The 24,462-nt window shown below is 35.2% G+C and overlaps 1 protein-coding gene across 1 annotated transcript in view; it reads right to left on the bottom strand.

Moving 5' to 3' along the window:
* cacna1hb (calcium channel, voltage-dependent, T type, alpha 1H subunit b) overlaps window positions 1-14,762 on the bottom strand; it is a 95,007-nt gene extending 80,245 nt beyond the window's left edge. Inside the window, exons 1-2 of the mRNA XM_084104139.1 lie at window positions 14,570-14,762; window positions 12,568-12,863 (exon numbers count right to left, since the gene is read on the bottom strand). Of these exons, the coding sequence (XP_083960265.1) occupies window positions 12,568-12,833 (266 nt within the window). The 5' untranslated portion in view covers window positions 12,834-12,863; window positions 14,570-14,762. The remainder of the gene's footprint in view (window positions 1-12,567; window positions 12,864-14,569) is intronic.
* Between the last annotated feature and the right edge of the window lie 9,700 nt (window positions 14,763-24,462).

The following is a 24,462-nucleotide window of genomic DNA, read 5'->3' on the forward strand; positions in this document are numbered from 1 at the left end:
GTCAGAATTACATCTCGCAAGAAAAAAAATCAGAATAGTGAATTCACAACTGCGAGGAATAATTCTGAGAAAAAAATCAAAACTGTGAGTTATAAACTCAGAATTGCAAGAAAAAAGTACAAATTGTGAGATATATACTCGGAATTGTGAGAAATAAAGTCAGAATTGTAAAATTAAAAGTTGCAGTTGCCTTCTTTATTTTTTATTCCATGGCGGAAACAAGCTTCCATTCTTCACACACTGTTTGAGGTGTAATTTTGGCTTGTTCTTCCAAACAGCTTGGCTCCAGGTTGTTCGGGTTAATAGGATGAAGATTATGCAATTTGCAAATTTTGGGTCACAGACTCTCATTTGGACAGAGATCAGGCTTTGACTGGGACTTTGTAGAACATTTCCTTTCTTAAACCGTTCCAACTTTAATTTGGCTTTGTGTTTGGGATCAGTGTCTTGCCGAGAAAAAAAAAGAAGAAAAAATAGAAGCTTGTTCCAAACTTCTGATTTTAGCAGAATGAAACTGTGTGTTTTGCAGGATCTAATCTTCTCATTTAACAAGATGCCCCAGTCCCTGCTATTGAAAGGCGTCCCGCAGCATGGGGCCGAAGGCTGGTACGGTGTTCTTTGAGGTGTGGGTAAATCTGTAAATCTGTGCCATGTACAATGCTTTGCTCTTGGTCTCATTTTTATCATAAAAGCTTTCCCCATATTGTCAAACGGGTCACTAGAATGTTTTTTAGCGAACTCCAGACATACTGTCACATGGTCCCAGTTTACACATCTGTTGTAAAATATCTTGAATTTGTATGGATTGTGCAGCATCAATAAAACAATCTGCAAAACAGGTGCAGTCCACCACATTAACTACAAACATGTTCCAGTAATGTTAGACAACCCGAAAGTGTCCAACGTCAACATGTGATCGTCAACGAGTGGATCTCTGAGCTGGTGTGAGTGAGCGGAGGCGGGGCTAATTTGCATATTCATAGAACCGCGTATACTAAATGAGGCAAGGGTGTAGAGTTACATTCAAGCTATTTTAAGGCAAGAATAAAAACATTTTCAAGGAAAAATTTTTTAAATATGTAATATTGGTGATCAAAGATGAGTTTTAAAGGATAAAATTATTGACTACAGGGGGATTTTAACAAAGATTAATAAACACTGTAACAAGTGTATTGCTTATTGCTAGTTAATGTTAAAGCATTAACTAAAAAGTTAAATAATAATTATCTTTAAGTGAGTGTTATATTACAATACACGGCTCTGTGGAATACTTGATTCTGATTGGTCAATCGCGCCATCCAGCAGTATGTTACAGGTATGTAAGGGATAATGTCAGCCTGAAGGGGTTGTATTCGCTATAACAACTGCCTCGCTCTACATTATCCCACTTATTACATGGCTACCTACCAAATAAATCAATAATTTGACACAAAATATTGATTTAAAAAGGAGTTTATTGATTATAAAAAAAAATTGTTTGCTTCCGCTCAAGAAAATAGTCCGTTCCGTCTCTACGGTTAGAATCCTGCATCCATAGCAACGCTTTGTTTTTCATGGCAACAGTGTGTTATACTTAGCAGCGGTCTGTTATCAAGAAATAACAGACCGCATTCTACATTAGAATTCAACCAAGCCATGTAATAAAAACTGATAACACAGGCTAATCCGGGTGACTGAAGTCAGCGTTACGGTAGCTAGGAACGTTTTTTCTTCATGGAAGTTGTTTGGTGAGCTTATAAAATATTAAAACTCAAATCATTATTTTGTGTACAGTTATTTATTTATGCCATCCCCGGGTATCACGGACTCGCTCTCTTGTTTCATACAAACGCAGCTGCTGCCATTTTGCAATGATTGCTTACACTGTAATGGATTATAAGATAGCAAACAGGTAATATAGCATTTGAAAGTTAAATCAGTTTCATCTCAAATCAATATCTCTTATCCCCTTTATGATTCATGTGCCGAAATTCCGTGTAATAAATTGTATGACTGTACCGTATCCCTTAAATGTCCGTCTAGTTTGAACTTGCTGCTTGCTAGCAACTGTTTTCTTCGCGGAAGCGTTGCGTTAAAAGACCTAATAAAATATTTTAACTCAAGTACGCTTCACGTTGGGGTCCTGATCACCCTGGCGGGGTTTATTCTGCGCTAACAACCGGCTTGGATGTGCATTATCCCTTACGTAAATGTAATGTAAATGCAAAAATATGGGAAGCAAACATGCTCAATTAAATATCAGCTGGTACTAACATAATGTGCATGCCGAATAGTTAAAAAAATAAAAAATAAATTGTGAATGTGATTGTGTGATCATTAGGTGTTTTTTTTTGTTTTTGTTTTTTTATGTAAACATTAAAGAGAACATGATTGTATATCAGATAAAAGGGAATTAATGGTCAGATCTTGAAATGCATTTTATCTTTGACATTACAGATGCACAATAGCAAACTCTAATATCGCCTATGATCACCACATACTCAAAATAGAAAATTCCAACCTGTGAATTCATGATAAATTGACAGTTAATCGCAATTAACCAAAATGACAGAGTGCAAAGGCTCAACTGAGCACTGGAGAGTCAGCAGCGGTCTGTCTAATGTGGTCAGACAAAGCAAAGCAGAGGAGTGTAGAGTTATTGATCCGTGACAAGTCGAGAAACTGGAGAGTGATCGATCTGAACAAGGCAGAGTGAAAGAGGGAAGAGAAGGAGAGAACTACAGAGGGAAAGAGAGGGGGGAGGAAATAGAGCGATGAATAGTCGCAGAAAGACATCTGGCAGATTGTGTACACTCTAAAATAAACAAGGGCTTTTCCAAACATCAGAGCAATTCAAGCTTGGATGAAAGTCTGCCACAATTATACAATGTCTTATATTATCTTAGAGTGTTTCTTAGCAAAAAATAATAATACTATAATGGATATCAGCTGATATTATCATTTTTATATTTTTTAGCTGATTTGCTTTAGCTTTTGGATATTTAATATTTCAGGCTCATTTCATCTTCATTTCGATTACCTTAGTCATCATTAACGAGAAGTAGAGAAGTTAATCTCTAAAAACACTAATAATTTAACATCAAGTATAATAAAATATAAATAATAAAAATAACATTGCAAAATTTGATCATTTACGTTATAATGTTGTGATGCCTAAATTCACTTTATGCATTTAAAAGATTTATTTCAATGTTAGTTTAAAATTATCTTTAGAATAAAATATATTATAACATGAGAAAAAAATAGCAGTCAGAACTGTATATATATAGTATGCATCCCTACTATATTTTAGTTAATTGCAATGTATTTTATTAATATATTAGTATCATGTACTTAATTACACACTTTTAATCACTGACTTAACCCTACTAAATAAATTTGACTTTACTGTAAGACGCTGAGAAAGCATTTGAGACATAAAAACTGCTTCCGTCCATTCAGTTTTCAATGAGCTGCAGTTTTTCTGTCATAATGCTTTTGTAGCATCACTTAAAATCCATAAACACACACACACACATTACAACTCAAACTCAGCAGCACACAGGCGGACAAAAACAACTACGCAATCAATTTACTCTAATTTAGCATAAAACTAATATTTCAGGCTTAATGGCGAAATAGCTGAAGTCTGTAATTATCAAACATCATTCCATTAAACTGCAGCTATCCTAATTGGACTAACGCATCAGCTATTAGATTAAAACCTCTCTATAACGCATTAAGCCCACAAAACCTTGTGATGATGCTTTAGGCTAAGCCCTAGAGACAAAGAAGAACAGAAAGGCATGGAGAATACATGGACAGAGCGAGTGGAGGGAGACGGGAACCGTGCCGGCAGTGTGTTGTAGTTCTTTAGAGGTGATTGATGAAACGCAAGGTGATAGAGGCAGAACGCAGGGAAATGAAGCCTAACGTCTCCTCGCCAACTACACAGATTTGGCCAAAGACAAACCCTGCCTGGTTTGTTATGAATTGCCAATGAAATGTTATAAGCATTCAAAATAAGTAACAACAATAATATGATATCAAGCTATTCTCCATGATAAACTGTCCACAGTAAGCCCTCCTCCAAAACGCTGAGTCAGCCAATCAAATGTGGCGGAGGCTTTGGGTATAGAGTGGGGTCTTAGCTCATTTGTTGCCTGGCAACCAGGTGCTTTCCAAGGAAGGGTTGATCCCAAAGAGAGTCCACAGATAGTGCTGTAATATAGCGCAAACCCCCTGCTTCCTCCTGATTAACTTCTTATGTCCACCCACCCGCACACACACACACACACAGATGTAGAGATACACCGATCTCACCTCACAGGAATCTGTCAGCACTCTCACCGGCATCACCAACAGAGATGAACCCTTGGAGGCTACACGCTTGGTACATGGGTTAGTGATTATGGGCTGGTCACTTGGGATCTCTCCAGCTTTTAGTAGAAAAACAGTTTTCCCCTGTCCAACTTTGCTTCTAACATTATTAAAGGGATAGTTCACCAGAAATAAACACTGCCATTTTCTACCTACTGTACTGTCATCATGCAGTTCCAAAAACCCCTACGTTTGTCCTTATCCTCCAATTATCCTTATCATTGAATGGCTTGAATGGGTCTGATTTGTTCTGATCCCTCTTGGTTTTTCAAAAGTATAAATAAAACAAAGATTATTGGAATACATTTTAAAAGGAAACAACCATTTCAGTCTTTCTACTTCAAAATTTAAAGTTTAATACAATGTGTTACTTGCCATTTCTTTGTAATTATTTGTGAAATTTACAAGCCATTTCTAAGTGAAAATTGTTTCAAAGTAAAACCTACACAAGTTTATTTCATTGTTCATTGCAGTTCTGTGTTTTTTTTTTTTTTTTTTGCACCATTACATTGTCTGATTGCTTAGAAATGTAATAGCACACTGTTCCTCAAAAAGCTACACAATGTGAGGTAAATATGAATTATCCATACAATGTTTTTGTACTAGGGTTCCACGATTTGAGGGGAAAAATATTATTGAGAATAGCAATTTAAAATGTGTTTAAAATTATTTGCAGAAAGCTTGAAATTAAAAAAACGATGCAGTGCCTTCTATATTGGATCCGACAGGAACGACAGAACACACTTATGTGAGTAAAAAAGTTTTTACTGTCACTATTGCTTTGTTACCGATCGGTTGATACGTATGGATTATGTGTACATTTCCTAAAAAAAAGTTTGTTGACTTTCACAGACTCAGAGACTCATATAGGCCACTGGGGAGTGGAATATACCTCACGCTCAAGCGCACACAAGCTTGCCGCAAAGCACTGGCAAAAGTAGCCAAGTGAGACGCGTCTCTGGGCATAACCGGCGTAAACTAGGGTTTTTCCTTGATGCCTCGCCACAGCCAATCATGCTGCATGCTTATTGGCTCACTGTTGTTGATGAGATTATCCCCATATGTATCAAAATTTTGGTATTGAACGACAAGACATCTTTTGAATCAATGGTAGAGGCAATAAAAAGTATCGAACTCGATACCCAGCCCTACTAATCAAGTATTTGACGTTGAGCAGCTCATTTGGCAGATTCAGCATAAACCAATCAGAAACCCTATAGAGACGAAGTGATTGCAAGCAGATTGAGTTAAGGACCTATCAGCCTGTGCAACCTAGAGTTTAATGACAGAATTTTGTATTTGTAAACAGAATGTGCATTAATAATTTACCACACTGATGGCAGATTTGGGACCTGGCATATGGGCGAATTAATTGATCTCTTGTTGTGACCACAATCTCAGAAAGTGAATCAGGTAATGAATGCTTTAAGACTCTACTAACGACACATTGCCATTATACTGTAATATCCTGATCATTTTGCATGATTAATGTAAACAGTACACAAATAAATCAACTGAAAAAGTATTCTTTTTTTTTTAAAGCATTACGAAGGGTGTCCAAGTAGGTTAAAAGTGCATATTACACACCAGCGTCACAGTAGAAAGCCTTTTGTTACATATTAACAAGAGCTTGTTTTATGTCTTAGGAGTGAGAGTGGCTAATGTCGCCTAGGGCTTTATATTCAGCCTCACTGTCCGCGGCTCTCGCTGGGTCAGTGTTTGCGCTCGTGTGTGAGTGTGGCAAGGTACTGACACAATACTCAAACAGGGCATACCCATGGTGACGTTACCGTAGCAACATCCCCTTGCTGCTGACAAAAGAAGTTAAACCGTGTGTGTGTTGTGAAGTGCATGAGTACATCCTGCTTTTTCCTGTGATTTTGTCTGCACGTATTCAGCGATTTATCTCTTAAAAAGTACACTGGCTGCAGCGACTGTCAGATTGTAAATATAAATACCGCAGAAACATACACACACGTTCATAATAGCCCCCGTCTCCAGTCTGGGAGTGTTCAGGCTGGACTGATGCTAGCTGACAAGGACGTTACATCACCGAACAACACAAATCTGTCTGTCAAGAGACACACTTTAGAGTAGTGTTTTTCACTGTGGCTCACTGGACAGAAGTTATTTTCAATAATCAAAGAAGATTCCAGACACTTGAATCTGTTGGTGTATCATGTGCCATGTGATACATTGCATTCAATGCTCTATTCTCTTTTAAGACACTTTTATTTATGTAGGTTTGACCTGAATCCTAAATTAAGTAAAATTAAAACATAAAAAGAGTTAAAAGAACTCAATTCGGTGTACGCACACAGAAAGCCACGTGTAAATTTACATTAGATTAACATTAGTGAGTCACTAATGTTAATCAAACAAAAGAGAAAATAACTTACTGCACTTGACTGAATAACGTTTTTTAACTTTAATAAGAATGCATTTATATTTAAATGATACAGTGAAGACTTTGCAGTATTTTATTTTTTACATTAGTTTCTGTACTATTTCTAACTACTGTTAAATAAACCTGTTCCTGAAAAACTTAGTTTAATTCATATTTTTGCTATATTGTATCTGTATTGTCCTGTTGTTTGTAATTTGTTTTATTCTGATTTTGATGTATATCATTATCGTGAAATAAAATTGATCATATTGCAAAATAAGATTTTGGTCATATCGCCCACCACTAATCATAAACAATAATTACAGAACATGTTCTGTCTTACAACTTTGCATTCCTATAAAATATTCCTTTAGATAATAGAATCATCCCATAAACACATAATAATAAACGTCTCATTTATCTTTGCATTTACTCATGAGAAATAACGGTTTCTGTCTGTAATTTCTCTCTTGTTTAATGAGCGGTCTGGTTTTATGTTATACATCAACTTTAATGCTAAATAAGAAATAAAGTTACTAATTAAAACATGTATTATAGATATTCGAGTCTGAACAGAGCCGAGTTTGAACAGAAATGAGCATATAAAGCTACCCTCTTAATTGCATTAATTCTTTTAAAATGGTAGATGGTCAATATTCATTGCAGAAATTAACTTTAATATTATTTGTATATTTATATCAAATAATCCAAAAACCGTCCACAATTGTCTTGACGCAGTCACAGACATTGGTTTTCACATTCTTGGTCAGTTTTCTTTTTTGACTTCATCCCTTCCTCTCCCTCTCGGTGTAAGGTGGTTGAACTCTGCGCTTTACTGTACATCAGTGACTCCCGTTGTCTTGGAAACCAGTATGGTTACCCTGACAGCAATGACAAGCATCTGTAACCCCAGAGATTCATTAGTGACAGTAGCCATGGAGATTACCAATCAACTAAGTTTTTGCACCAGTATCATTAAGAGTTTCCTTGGGGACTGGGTCTGTGTGTATATATTTTAATATATATGCATGTACACTTGAGATATAAATGCTGTCATATCTCTCTAGAACATAATGTCATAATCTGACATTCCCTCACTTTCTCAATGTCTCAATGATATCCTCATGGACATAGTCACACATATACACACAGGTATTGGCGAGCTCTGGCTTGTTATTTCCCATTACGTATATTCAGACTTCACTTGGGACTGTCCTTGAAATTAAAGCATAAAACACATATGCATATCCAGGTTTCAATTAACACATATAACCCCCACACATGGGATAAATAAATTAGAACCTGTCAAATCTAACACCTGAAACTCACCATGTCACAAGTTCACACTCTGATATGCAGGGCATCTAGAGATTAAGTACACATACATACATGCATGTGTGTGTTTAAACCAATATCCTACAGTAAATGTTTGCTTTATCAGTTTATGAATGTTTACTGTGATATTTATTGCGGGCTAAGAGACAGGCATGCTAAACCGAGCTGAGGACGAAGTGACGAAGGACCATTTTCACGGCCAAGGTCAGGATTTTCGTTTGAAAATACATTAAATTTTGCTTTGTTTTTCACCAAACCCTATCATATACCCCCAACACTGGGAATATACGACATGCGTTCAGTGCTTCATTTGTTTGTTAGTGGGGTAGGGAAAGATAACAGGACATATGTGCAATCTCAGTCTGGTTTTCATACAATTATTTTGATGCGCATTTTGAAAATGTGCAGAAGAAATCTTGAATGGAAACTGTTTACCTCCTGGGAAATTGTATCGATGACTTGATATTATTAAGAGATTAACACTTTAAAACACGCAGACAAAACATGGTAAAAACATGTCTAATTTCTGGGAATGACAGCAGCGCGTCACAGTTCTGGCAGCATATGCGTTGCCGTTGCTCCATCATTATGACTGCAGTGCGGGCCTAAGATACATTTTAAAAGTGTCAATAAATTAATAAGTTCAAGTTTGTATTCGACTGAATCGACTCTACAATCTGGCGTTGTAATTTCAGAAAGATCAGAGCAACATTTCCGATGTGATGCTCAGTCCGAATATGAGTACGTACTCAGTACGTATATTCCAGTTACGAATGAATTATTCAGTCACATACTTTTCAATGCACATCTTGTATTCCTAATAAATTCAATAGGAGTTTATTCTGTAGATGTGTTTATGTGCATTTCTTTTTGTTGAATAAAAAATGATCCTCCTCAAGCGAGTGTATGAGTTTCATTTTGATGATTTTATTCACATCTTGGCCTATAAATCCTATGCAATAGGGCAGCCTATCCTAAAATGCACATATACGTAGTTTTTCATAAAACAACTAAAGATGTGTAGGCTGTGATACTTGTGATACCATGTTATTCTGTGATACTTTTTTAAAGAGCTTGATGCTGGTTGCAATTCACTGCGATTATATGGATGAGCGCAAGTAGGACATTATTTCTAAATTCTCCTTTTGTGGTCCAAAAGAGAAAGAATGGCGCACAGGATTAGAACAACACCAGGGTGAGTAAATGATGACTTATTTCATTTTAGGGTGAACTATCCCTTTAACAGAGACTTTTTTTTTAAAAATACCTAAGGGAAAAATAAATGGGAAAATATTTCCGGAACCAAGGCAGCTGAAAAGGTGTTGCACTCTATTGCTTACACTTATTAAACTTCAGCATTGATTCTGCACCATTGTGCTATGGATGTTAAAGGAATAATACTGACTTTCATTTACTCACCCTCATGTCATTTCAAGCCTGTATTACATTATTTTATCTTTTAAGTGAACTGTCACTTTAAAAAAAATAGCTTCTTGTTGAGTAAAGTGTTATGACTGTTCTAAGCATCAGATTTTTGATTTGCCATTGCCATTGGCAGAAAACAGCAAAAATCTGTTATTTAGCACAGATTCGTTTATTTATTTATTTTTTTGTAGTCTGAACAGATTTTTTTTTAAATCCCATATTTACAAACTCCTTTCGAATCGCATCTACATGTGTGGCTTGAATCTGCTTGAAATCAGCATTTTTTGTAATGTGTTTCATCTGAACGGTTATATCATATTTCAAGTAGTGGAAATTTCACTCATATAGCAAACTAATCATTCATATAGCAAATAGTGAGAGTGAAGTCATCATTTTTGGACAAATGTGTAAAATACTTCACATAATACATGAGATGAGACGAAATTTACAGTATTACACATTGATAGCTCATCCATGCTGTTGTACGAGAAAGCCTCTAGGCATCGTGTCAAAGCTTTCGTTATTAATATAGTAAACAATACAGGTATTGACTTCACTGTCTAAACAAACAGATTAGATCGCATCCCTTTAAAAATGATAGTGTGGACAGTCAATCCTAAAGATTGGATTAGTGTGAACAAAAGCCATAGAGACCTGTTTGATATTGGCTCATAAATAATCGCCTAGCAACCACCCAGAACGGCCTAGCAACCACATAGCATCATACTAATCCGACAACTACATAACAATACCCTGACAACCATTACTTTCATTCAGAATATGTGAACATCTACTATCTGTGCATTCTCTTTTCACACACACACACACACACACACACACACACACACACACACACACACACACACACACACACACACACACACACACACACACACCCTCAGCACTGATGTTCCTTCAAAAATAAATCGACAGATGCTTCACAACCTAGGAAGTGCACAAAATCACACACAATCATCCTCTCATGTCTCATGGTTAACATCAAAGGGCATGAAAGGAGACGTGAGACAGAAATACTCAGTCAACGAAGACCAGTGGTTACATAACACAGTCAAATTGCTTTGTTCCTCTGTCGTGAGTCCAATAATGTCGCTAAAGGGACAGCGTGACAATACTTCGGTAATTTCCGAGGTAATCCTTGTGAGATACAGAGATTTGAATTATGAATATAATTTATGTGTGTCTCATAACTTTATGCACCAGAAAAGCTCCCTCGGTGGAATTTATGACGCAACAGAGAGAATTCTCTCGTAATTTTTGCTTCGCATGCCTTCCCTCCTAAAACTTAAGAAAATGCAATGTACGATAATTCTGATGATTTTTTCATTGCACAGAGGGGAGAAGCAAGTGAACAATATGGACAAACCACACTGCATGCAGCAATTATTCATCAGCACGAGGCTGGCTCATGGCCATGGCGAACATCACCAACTGAGAGGGACAACAATGAGTTAGTGAGACAGAACAAAAGCAGTTCTCCACCCAGAAAATGAGGGAGAGGTGTACTAACAGCACAGTAAGTCTAATTGCCAGGGTTTAATTATTGTACACTATAAAAACAAACAATATGCTTTTGTTGTTATAAGAAGGTGTAGTGATTATTTTTAATTTAATTCATAAATAATAATATAAAAAAAACTTTGGAGTATCTTTTATTTGTTATTTATTGTATACTCTATTTGCACCCTTTTTTTTTTTTTTTTACTATATATTGATTATTTGTATAGAGCATATAAAAGGGGTAATTGTTTTTTTTATATATTTTATATTATTTTAATTTTCTATTTAATTAATAAATACATTAATGAATTTGCAGCATTTTTATGATAATTTAATTATTGTATACTCTATTTTTGATATACTCTATTTTTTATATTGCCGATAAATATATAGTATATAATATTGCGTTAATATATAGTCAATGTGATTATTTCCAGGACTTTTTTTTAGCTAATCTGAAATTGAAAATTACTTTTGTTGTAACCAGGGATAGTAATTATCTATGTTGTATCTATTATTTGTATTATTTTACTAATTTAATTTATAAATAAACTAAAAATGTATAAACTTTGCAGAATTTGAATTGTACTTTATTTGTTATTTATTGTATACTCTATTTGCACAATGTATGACTATATTAATGATTTATATATATATATATATATATATATATATAATTGATATGATTATTCACAGGGCTTTTTCTAGCTAATCTGAAACCGAAAATTACTTTTGTTGTAACAAGGGGTAGTAATTATTTTATTGTATTTTTTTATTTATTTCCAATTTGATTAATACATACATTTAAAATGTATAAACATTGCAGTATGTTCTATTAATTTATTTCTTATTTATTGTATTCTCTATTTGCACAAATGTTGACTATATATATATGGATGATTAATATATAGTATATAATATTGAGTCAATAGAGAATTTGATTATTCCCAGGGCATTTTTCTAACCAATCAAAAAACTGAAAATTACTTTTGTTGTAACAAGGGGTAGTAATTATTTTATTGTATTTTTTATGTATTTCCTATTTGATTAATAAATACATTTAAAATGTATAAACATTGCAGTATGTTCTATTAATTTATTTCTTATTTATTGTATACTCTATTCGCACAAATTTTGACTATATATATATATATATATATATATATATATATATATGGATGATTAATATATAGTATATAATATTGAGTCAATAGTGAATTTGATTATTCCCAGGGCATTTTTCTAATCAATCTAAAAACTTAAAGTTACTTTTGTTGTAACGAGAGGCAGTGATTTTTTATTTTACTTTATTATTCGCATTATTTTATGAATTTAATTCATAAATAGACTAATGTTAAACTTTGCAGTACTTTTTATTATACTTTATTTGTTATTAATGCTATACTCTATTTGCAGAGTATTTTTGACAAAATACTGATGATAAAGTTTTGCACTATTTTCATGATAATACTGCAAATATTTTGACATGTCAATAAACCATCCTGAATGGAGAATGAGCAAAAGTGCACACAAAGAAAGGATATGGGCTGCACACAAGTGCAAGGCACCAGCTGCGGGGTCGAGTGCTCTGATGGAGCCAGAAGAACACCACCGGTGCAAGGGTCGGATATGGAAGCTGCACATTCTCCTTCACCTCTGCCATGCTGCCAGTGGACTCCCAAGATGCTTGGCCACTTCCAGTAAGGCCACCGGGCAGGTCCTCTGCCTCCTCGAGCTGAGCTGCTGTGGTCAGGGTGGCTTGAGCCCGATCCGGCCACAGGGTTGGTTCTGTGTCCTCACCGGTGGTCATGATGATAGAATAGTGGGCAGCAACGTGACCCTGCTGATGGGAACGTCACTCATATACCAGTCCTCCATCCTAAGAAAATTTACTTAAACACATTATGCCTCTTACTTTCTCTGCATATGAATAGGGTTAGTCCATCTAAAAATCATTTGCTCGCCCTCATGATGTTCTAAACCCACCTGACTTTGCGTTCCACAGAAGGGATAGCCATAGCTGATTGTGTAAAAACCCCAACATATTCAAAATACCAGCGTAAAGATCAACATATAGCAAGTTCCTTTAATCAAAAAGTAAGCCAGAGGAACATCAATCACGCTCTCTGTTCATTAACATTAAGCCCATCACTAGAGTAGAGCCAAAACTGACGTCTTTTCCCCGCAGTAAGATGTTTAGATGTCCAAGCACAATGTGCTGTGCCAGCAACCTTATTGTTTTAGTCACAGGATTATCATTATTACTTTCCGTGCCTTATAATGCAGTCTACAGACCAAACTGTAAATTGTAGTAGCTTATAAACGTGAACTTTGGAATGGAGGCCAAACGCTGTGCGAGGAATAAAAATTGCACACATTTTACTGTTAGTTGCACTTTAGAGAAAAAGGGAAAATAAATATTTTTGCTTTAAAGTAGCTTTGTTATATTTCATGAAACATTTTTGAAAAAAAGAAAGAAAAAAAGCCTTTCACTGACAAATAATTAAATGGTCAGGGTGTCCATGAATAAGCAAACATGCTTAGATGTATTTATTAATTTTTTAAACATTATACTGTAGGAACTGTCAATAAAACATATTTCTTTACTGGATAAAACAAAGTAAAAAAAAGTTTTTTAAACAAGTATTAAGACTTGATTTTAAAGAATTAGAGAACTGATTTTAGAGACCTAAATTATTTATTTTATTTCTTGTTTTCTAGCATCAATCATAAAGTTTAACGAATCTAGAGTTCATTGTAAAAATATGTAATTTTGAAAAGTAAAAATGCTCCATTAAACTATACGTTATCCTACCATAGCAAGATAATACATGTTATTTTACTGTAAATATTGTGAAAAGGCTACAATAAAAACCTGTTAACTGGTATGTTACATTACCATATAAGCTATATGTAATTAAGAAATAATTTTACTGTAAAAAATTTACAAAGAAATATTTTACAAGTTGAATGATAAAATATAAAAATCTACATTTACCAAGACAATACGCCATCTATAATGGTAAAATATTACTGATAATATGCTTTTTACCGAAAAGTATGAATAACCAGGGGAATTCCCAGAATTCCATGCGAATCATGACATTTGTTTATATTTTATTTAAGGCTCATTTAGCCTCTTCTGTTTTCACAGTTATGCCCATTGCAGTTTTTATGTTGCAGTTTATGTTATTCAGAATGTTTATAATTATTTTAGTTTCATATGTGTTAAACTGGCGCTATTTTGAGTAACATGTGTTTACATGTTATCATTGATCACATCAGTTGCAATATCCCAAGTCATTATACGGTCTTCTATTGTTATTATCAGTACATTTTCCAGTAGCAAACAGATTTAAAAGCTCAAATAGTTTGTTAAACTAGCATTATATCATTCAATGACATACAGATACTGTAAAATATACAATCACCAAAAATGCCATCCCGTAACATCGTCACTGCATTTTATGCGGTAAAGTTCTGGCAAACACAGCTGCCAGTTTTACCGTGAATTGAGCCAAACATTTTTACAGTGTAGTTTCTTACCGTGTGTGAAATGACAGCACGTTCTGGCTCATGCTCTCAACTGCGGCTCCCAATCCCACATAAAATTAGTCCCATCACGTCCCTTCTTCATGAAAGGATCCGGAAAAACAAGAACGATGCATAAAACTCTCAGTTACATCAGGTTTAAGGAACTCCTTGTATGATAATACTCCTTGAAAAGCGCGAGGGTCAGTGCCGCGCGTCTTGGCACACTCGAGCCTGAAGTTTCTACTGGACGAGTGACGCGCTCTGTGTCGCGAGGAGAACTCCTGTGCGCGCGCGCTTCCTCTCTCTCTCTCTCTCTCTCTCTCTCTCTCTCTCTCTCTCTCTCTCTCTCTCTCCTCTTCTCTCTCTCTCTCTCTCTCTCTCTCTCTCTCTCTCAGTTCAGAACAAAAGCGCAATTTATTTCTTCCGGCAGAAAGTGAGATGTGGAGGACAGGGATTCCCCCAGGAACAGATCCAGATTCAGGCGAAACATTTACAGCTTCTTTCACACAGTCCCTCGACGGCATACATTTATTTGCCTTAGAGATCAGATTTATGTTTTTTGAGGGCACAGTTTCGTAAGTTTGCTGTAACCTGTGTCTTTATCCAGTATTAGGTGACCTGAGCGCTTATTAAATGTAGCCTATAGTCGTCTTTGAACATCAGTGTTTCTGCTGCTCTTAATGAGCTCATCCTTAATGACTTTTAGTCCACTCTCACCTCTGACCTTTCAAAGATTGACCTTTTATTTTCCATAAATTACATCTTCAGACAGTAATCATTATCAGCCAGCAATCATATTATTATTCACTTCTTATTCAGCCAATATGGTGTCCTAAGGTGGAATACTGCCCTTTAATATAAATAATAGCCTACTGTGCTGTAATGTCATTCCAACAAACTGTGAAATTATTTCTGCTCTCAAACTTTTCACTTTTTGTACAATATATTTTCATATAGCCTACAGTTCAGTGATAAGCTGGAGCTTGTTTTGTACTAATCTTTTTACAATCTTTTTAAAGTCTTAATTTCTATGCTGTATTTGGCTATTGAAATAATACATTTTATGAAGAGAGAGAGATGGACAGTTAGGTAATTTCATCTAGAAAAGGACAATTAGGTAATTCTGACATCCTCCCTTTATAGGGACTTTTATGAATATCTTCATTTGGAAAGATTATTATTCATAAACAAAGAAATGTTTTTTCATTGTAAAATGCTAAACATTTGGTATATGGTTCATTCTAATACATTTTACATAAAAACATCAGAAGCCATTTGTAGTAAACATGTTTGTGTGCGTATCTGATTCTTCGCCAGACATATGATATCAGCATTAGTTTTGTGACCCGGGTTAGGTTACCATAACAACCATTGCTATGACATCACCATAAAATGCATTCTGTGTTTTCCTGAATGTGAGCACAATTTGTGTCTGTTTTAAAATAATGCCATTCTGAATTGTAAAGGTTTAGTTTCATCCCTAATTAAACATCTAAATCAGCTAATCAATGTCTTCAGGATTACTTGAACATTGTGTGTAGAAAATTACTTCAGGAAAGTGACCCAGCCGAATTAGAGGCCTGATAAAAATGACAAACCCAAGAGCATTATGGTGTAAAAGGGCTAATCACAAATGATACCTTGTAAGTGGATACTCCTCAAATGATTGTGGAAATGAAGTGCTCAGAATCTGACTAATGGTGCATGGAAGCGTCTATCAAAGCAAGTGTGTGCTTTGTGCTCCGTCTGTTTGTGTGAGTTTGAGCTGCAGACAGGAGTGTTTATAGATTTAAACAGGTTACAGGCCTATGCATTCCACTGTGACTGCAGTACCGTAAAACTGCAACATGGGCAATACACCCTCTCACACACACACACACACACACACACACACACACACACACGCACACACGCGCGCACACACACACACACACACACACAGATTTTATCACAGTTGCATTTTGGGCTTTTTTTCCCCCCCCAAAGTATATAGTTAGAATTCAAACACATTTAATTCAAACACATTTAAGAACTATAAACAGGCATCTCAGCTTTCTTTACCAATGTGAAGCAAAGTTCAAATGTAATTTAGTAACACTGAGGGCTTTGTACTTTGCAGTGTGGTTTTTGCATGAGGACTGATGGATTGAGGACAGAGCAAAAATCAATGTGATCACTCAGCGGAGTAAATGAAGGGAAACAACACTATAGGTGACGTGATGTGTTTGATCCACTGCAGTGGTTCTTCCTCAAGTGAGTCACGAGCGCACAGAATTAAAAGGTCAACCGAGATAAAGTGACAAGCAATGACTGATTAGAAAACAAGCGCATTCAGAAACATGGATGATATACTGTAACAAGTGGCACTTCCAATAGTAATAAATAAGCCTTGTTAAATAGTTCTTAAAAATGAAAAATTTCAAGTTAAAGTCTCATTTTGATCATTTTCTTGAAAGTGTCAGTGAAATTATGTACACATTATAAAAAAATGCACAAAAAAATATTTCAGCCTATTTTTAAGATTTACACATTTCAATTGTATTGTAAAATTCCATCAGATTGAATAAAAAAACATGAAAATATGTTTAAATTTATGAATGCGAATCACATAAACTAAACGGTCCATTACCTTGCTCCATTAAGATTTATACAAAATGTTTTATTAAAGGGATAGTTATTTACATTATTATTTATAATAATATATTTATATCATTTACTCACCCTCATGTCGTTCCAAACCCGTAAGACTTTCGTTCATCTTCGGAACACAAATGAAGATCTTTTTGATGAAATCAGAGAGATTTCTGTCCCTCCATTGACAGCTATGCAACTACCAGTTTGATGCTTCAAAAAGTTCATAAAGAGATCGTAAAACTAATCCATATGAATTGAGCCGTTTAGTCCTAATTCTCTGAAGAGACTCGGTTGCTCTATATGATGAACAGATTAAATTTAGGCTTTTATTCACATATAAACATTCATCAACGCTCAGATCAATTGTGGTAAACAGAACCTCAAGCATAATCGCTTGACGTGCGAGAACCAATGAGGTTCATTCTCGTTACGCAGCACGTTTGAGCTTCAGCAAGAACCAATGAGATTCATTCTCGTGTTACGCAGCACGTTTGAGCTTCAGCAAGAACCAATGAGATTCATTCTCGTGTTACGCAGCACGTTTGAGCTTCAGCAAGAACCAATGAGATTCATTCTCGTGTTACGCAGCACGTTTGAGCTTTAGCAAGAACCAATGAGATTCATTCTCATTACGCAGCACGTTTGAGCTTCAGCAAGAACCAATGAGATTCATTCTCGTTACGCAGCACGTTTGAGCTTCAGCAAGAACCAATGAGATTCATTCTCGTTACGCAGCACGTTTGAGCTTCAGCAAGAACCAATGAGGTTCATTCTCGTTACGCAGCACGTTTGAGCTTCAGCAAGAACCAATGAGGTTTGTTCTCACTTGTCAAGCAGGTTCAGTTGAGCTTCTGTTTATGTTCGCTGATCAATGTTTAAATGTGAATAAAAAGCTTAAATTAAATTAAAAGGCTTATTTCTTTTTGAGCGTGTTGTTCCAACTTAGGGCAAACTATATAAGCTATTTTATTTTAGATTTATTTATTTAACAAATAATTATGACTAAATATTTAGTTCGAATATATGTGTGTACTGTATGTGTGATTTGGGCCTTAAAATGAATGAGAACCAATGTTCGGAAAAGCGTAGAGTTTAAAATGTTTTAGAAAAATAATACACACAGACACACACATTCTTTATATAGTCATCTATTGGAGATTCGGGGCTGTTGAATGCTTGATTCTGATTGGTTGACGAACATTCTGAGGCGTGCGATTATTTTCAGGAAAACTGAAGTAGTTGAAGTAGGCTGAAGAAGTTCCAGGTCTTGACCTCATCCCCATTACAGTTCCATATCACTTTGCCAAATGATTGTAGTTATTTCAAAGGTCCTTCCAGCTTCACGGCATGGCCACATTACCACCTTAAGTGTGCAGTCTTTTTCTAATAATTCAACAGTCCCTTGACAATTATTCCTTACATATGTGATTTGGACCTTAAAATGAATAGGAAAACCAATTTGTACCCTATTTGTGCAAAGTGCCAGGTAATGATGAAATAGCTGGCAGTTACATACTTTACATAAATTTACATGATTTACTTTCCATTTATAGGCGATTCATTCAGCTAACTAAAATACACTAAAACTAGAAGGTCTACTGATGAATGGCTCTCTTTGTAGAAACATCTCACAGCTCATTATATTTTGACCTGGAGTTAAGGTGCAAGAATGTCAGTCGCTCTCTGTGCAACTGGAACATGCAGTGATTATGTTTGCTTAGATTTGGTAACTGGATACTGTTTAATCAACACTAGAGCACATTCATTATTCTGAACTAAAGTATATAACAAGCTTAAATGATCTATGGGACATAAATGGTCACTTGAATAAACTGGTGTGATCATGTGATCTACCTGACCTTTATATCTGTTCAAATGCATACACAATGGACATGGACTGCAAATGGGCATTTTTAAATACAGCAAGTCACAGCAGTGACAATCACATGCAAAGTGCAAATTCACTTAGTCTATGAATTTAAAAATATAAATACACTCGTATTCAAAGCATCATCTTCCAAAAGGACAGTGACTGCAGATGAGTTGCTTAGCAACCTTTGGCCTTGATAAGAGGAAATTGTAGTCGCCACCAAGCAATCACAGGTACACATACATCGAGGCCAGCAAATTCAAACAGCGGGCGATATTCCTTAGATGAATTAAGAGTTTGTTAACCTTCGTTTTATCAGCAAAAGATTAATGAGGACGGAGGAAGCTTGTGCCGTAGGTAGAGGAAGTTGATAAGGGAGTTTTATGGCAAACACTGTGCCGAATCAGCGACTTTCATTGTTTTAAAGGAGACAGCAAAGGGGAGATGGGCGAAAGAGATATATCATACACTGACTCACTAACACATGCTGAGATCTTCCCTAGTGTGCAGAACCATAAAGCTGCTTATATACTCACATCATTTCCCTACATTCAGGTATAGCTGACAATATAGAATAAGTCAATCACTCTCAAATCTGCTGACCCAGCATCTCATAAATTTTATTTTATTAAAAGCACTTAACATCTGTTCACTGGACGATAATTTACACACCAGGTTTTTATGACAACATCAAAAGTCAGTCAGTGGTTCAGGCATGAGTGTTCCATTTGAAAGCATGGACAATAGAACCAAGAGGTTACTGAGAATTGTGTTTCTGAAAGAAATATGAAGTGCCATGTTTGTGTTAAGGACTTATGACAACATTAAAACTTAATTTTGAAAAGTATAATACGAATTAAAGTCTGTGCCTGTGATTGTGCAATTACAAAAAGAAGTAATACAATAAATGTAGTTCAAGCCTGATTATAATGCAGTCAAGAAAATCAGAAAGGTGGATGGGGAGTTACTATGCAATAAAATAACTTAAAACAACATAAACTGATATAACGTCATGTTGGTCAAGAGAGAAAACGTCTGGAGACTGGAGAGTGTCTCTTTTAAGGGTTGCTGATGCTGTTCCCATCTCATTGCAGTACTGCCACCTAGAGGTCAACACTGTATTTTATTGCATTCTAATGCAGTATGATGTGTCAGTATGAAAGGATTCACATGTAAAAAAAAAAAATTTGTCAAAAAATGTTCATGCCGAGTTTGGTGTCAAATTGAAGCTTCTGTCTTTTCTGGTACCTCACCCTCATCCATAGCAAACAACCACAGACCCACAGTCATTTAACATGTATGACACATCAATCCAGTTAATCAAATTAAAACATGCACAATACATAAGAACAATTATGCATTTTATATATATTTTCAACAACCAATTGGTACATTTAAAATGAATAAACATGGCCACACTTTTTAATTCTATTATTATTTAATCTATATTCCAATCATTAGAAAATGCATATTCACTAACGTTCAGAAGTTTGGGGTCAGTGGTACTTGTTTTTTTTTTTATGAATAGACATTTATAGTGTTATACAAGATTTCTATTTCAATTAAATGCCGTTCTTTCTATTCAAAAAATCCTGAAAAAATATATCACAGTTTCCACAGTTTAATCAGCACAACTATTTTCAACATTGATAATGTTTTGAGCAGAAAATCAGTATATTGATTTCTGAAGAATCATGTGACACTGAATACTGGAGTAATGATGCTGAAAATGCAGCTGTGCATCACAGGAATAAATTACATTTTAAAATAAATTAAAATATAAAACAGTTAAAAAAAATTTTTTTATTTGGATAAATGCAGCATTGGTGATCTTTAGAAAGATACTTCAAGAACAAAAAAAATTTACCAATCCCAAACGGTAGTTTAGATTCATATTTAGATATATGATCTAATCTAGACAGCATTAGAAACTGTTTTCTAATGACTGAAACATATTTTAAGTTATAAAGTGTAAGCATTATATGGTATTCTATTGCATTACCTGATCTCATGCAGTTTGATGCATGATAAAGACCAGCGAGATCAGCTAGAGGATTCCTAACACTCAGGTTATCGTGGGAATATCAGAGATATAGAACGTGTGGTGGAGGTCGGGATCATGCCAGAGGAAGCGGGACGCCAATGCTAAAGAAGCATTAAGAACCGGCCTGTGAGGGTAACAGAAAACAACTTTATTCCCAGAAAGCCTGGAGTTTAAACGCTGAAATGAAAGTTATTCATTATGCTTTAATGTTCATCTACTGTACATGTACGGTACATGAAATGTATAAATATGTAATGATAAAAAGCTAACACAACGCAGATGATGACAATGCAATGCACATGACTGATGGAGATACACACTTAAAACACACACACAGACACAAGAAACACCAGGTTCATACTCAGACACATCTTCACTTTCAGCATGCTAAATGATTCATCTTTAAAACATGATTCCGCAAGCTTGATGTGCTTAAAGGAACAGGTCACCCAAAAATGAAAATATTAGAAGATGATTTTTTTTTTTTTTAATAGCACTGTAAAGGAATTTCAATAAAACAGAATTACTTTTAGCATGACATATTTAAATATCTCAACAATACAACAAGAGTGATTTATTTGCACTATATGCTCCTTTATATGCTATGTGATTTTTGTGAACTAGCCTATATATGAAACAATATGCATTATGCTACATTATTGTCACATGTATGCTAGTGTTGTCCGAATATGTCTACTTCCATACTCTAAAGGTGAAAAACAGTCTGAAGTGTGCATTCGATGGGCATGAGGCCATGTGAGTCACATGACAGTGACAACATGGCAGATGTCATACTACACACATTCATACTATATAGAACATACTTTTGTAATGGTCGCAACATAAGTTTTAAACCAAATGTAGTACCTACTAATCAGTATGCAATTTCAGACACAGCGAAAGTCATCTTGGACACATTGTATTGTGGGAAATAGTGTATCATATAGTATATATATATACATACATTTACATACAAGTGCTGTGTGCGAATATGTCTACTTCCACACTATTTAGTAGGTGAAAAACAGTGTATTATAAAAAAACAAATTCAATAGTATTTATAAAACAGTAGGTGAAAAGTACCCGGATGACCTACTACTTCCAGTGAGATTCTGAAGTGCGCATTCAATGGTCACTTTATCCCATGGGAGAGGTTTTGTTCATTCATACAACAACCATGTATACTATATAAAACATACTTTTTTTTAAAGCTTGTGAAGTAAGTTTCAAACCAAATGTAGAACCTACTATACAGTATCCGATTTCGGATGCAGCGAAGGCCAACTTGAGCACATGCTATTGTGAGACATAGTGTATATCATAGATTTATACAGCATACATAGATGACTCATTAGCGTCTGTTTCTATGAGCTGGTATACATATCCATATTGGAATGGTCAAATCCAGTCTGTGAACACTCGAGAGCAAGTTAACTGTGCATCTGCAACCTAGTTATTCACATGTATGAATATCTATATCTGCAATAGACATTTGCAGATGATTTTTACAGCATGTAGTTTATCATTAATGTGATAATTCGCATTAACAATACTAACAATGCTAACAATACATAAAAACACAAACCAGCATATTCCCATCTCTGAAAGGTTATCCCATTTCACCTGGAATTGTATAGCTCTTTGTCTTTACAGTCTTAGGCTGTATGAAAATTTAATGAAATTTATTGATTTGTTAGTGTGAGTGATGAACAGCGTCATGTTAATGTTTAAAGATGTCAAAGTGTCTAGAGGTTGAATGTGGAATCTACGTATACATATCTATGGCGTATACTGCAGAAATACAGTAGAAAGAGTATTACTGTATGTTAGAACGCTATTACACAGCTAGTCTACATCATATTTCCACATACATGAGTGGTGCTGTTGACAGTTCTTCATCTGGGTGGTTAATAAGACAGAAGTTGTGCAGCAGGAGGCCAAAGCATGTGAGGAAGGTGCAGACGGTGTGAGACCAAACTTCACCAGGAAACACAGCACAAACAACCACAATGTCTACAAAAAACTAGGGTACATCACTTTAGCTGATCAGTTATTCAAAATAAATAAGTGTATTTAACAATAAGCAGATAATGCTCTTCCATGCCAATGACAGATGAATTAAAATTTTCAGAAAATGCATGACATACCCCTTTAAAAAACTTTGCCCTTTCTTTATCTTTTTTGGTAGGAATCTGAGATCTTTCATGATGGAATTGTCCGATGGCTTTCCCAGAAGGGACACACTGAAAAAAAAGAAGAGTAAATCATAATAAAATGATGCCTCTAAAAATTATATTATCTTATATATGAAACGTATGGGACTGTTATAATACATGTTTATATACAAGAATTTTATCTAACATTCATGATTGGAGCAGGTTACATTTTAAGAATCAAAGATGACCAACCACTTATCTGAAAGTTTAGGGGCACTCCTATCATTCTGGGTTTTTGTTTAGAACATTCGTTCATGCTTGAGTAAGGGAAAATAGAAACAGGACAGAAAGAGGACATCACTTGTGCCCAGTGGAGGAGGAAGTTGACACACATGCCAGAATCTGTGGAAATAAACAAACACACACAGGCTTACTCAGCTGCGCCTGTCAAACCCTGAGCTTAAGATGTGTTACTCATAACTTCTGACAGAAATAGCAAAGTCAAAGAAAAGGAGTGCATGTGAGACAGAGTAAAAGAGTCCGATGTTATGGAGTCCTAGATGTCCTCCTAACATGAGGGAATCAGTTCATTCTTAACTAAAAATTAAATGCTAATTTTCAATGATTCATTAAAAATATATATAAATAAGAAATGTATTAAATAATTCAATTATTCAATGAATTAATGTTTAAATAATTAACTTAATTAAAAATACATTTTATATAAAAGCACAATTGGTGTGATGTGTTTATGTAGTATTACTTAATTGCAATATTGCATCATATTATTGTGTCATATTTGAATTGTCCTAGACTCTGTATCTGATACATTCGCCTTCACTGGCAGTCATCTGATTTTTGGCAGAATGATGTCTTAATTTATTAGATTGTTTTTTATTTATTTTCAAATTGTGATTTTGTGTCAAAATTAAACTAAATTCATCTTTTTATGTGGCCCTCCTAGTCCTCTCTTATACCTGAATGAGGACAAGGGACAGCTGACACTAGAGCAAGAACAGAGAGCACATTCTGATGCCTGCCGTGGTGTGACGTGCCTGAGGAAAACAACATTATAAAGTGCATTCACCACAAATTCATCATATATAATACATTCATCCATGTACACGTGTGAGCGTTAATGTCCGTCCTCATTTTACCTGTTTGATGAGCCTGATGACTGTGTTGTTGTCCTGTTGGTTAA

Source organism: Abramis brama (assembly GCF_963993115.1).
Source record: "Abramis brama genome assembly, chromosome: 2".
Lineage (NCBI taxonomy): Eukaryota > Metazoa > Chordata > Actinopteri > Cypriniformes > Leuciscidae > Abramis > Abramis brama.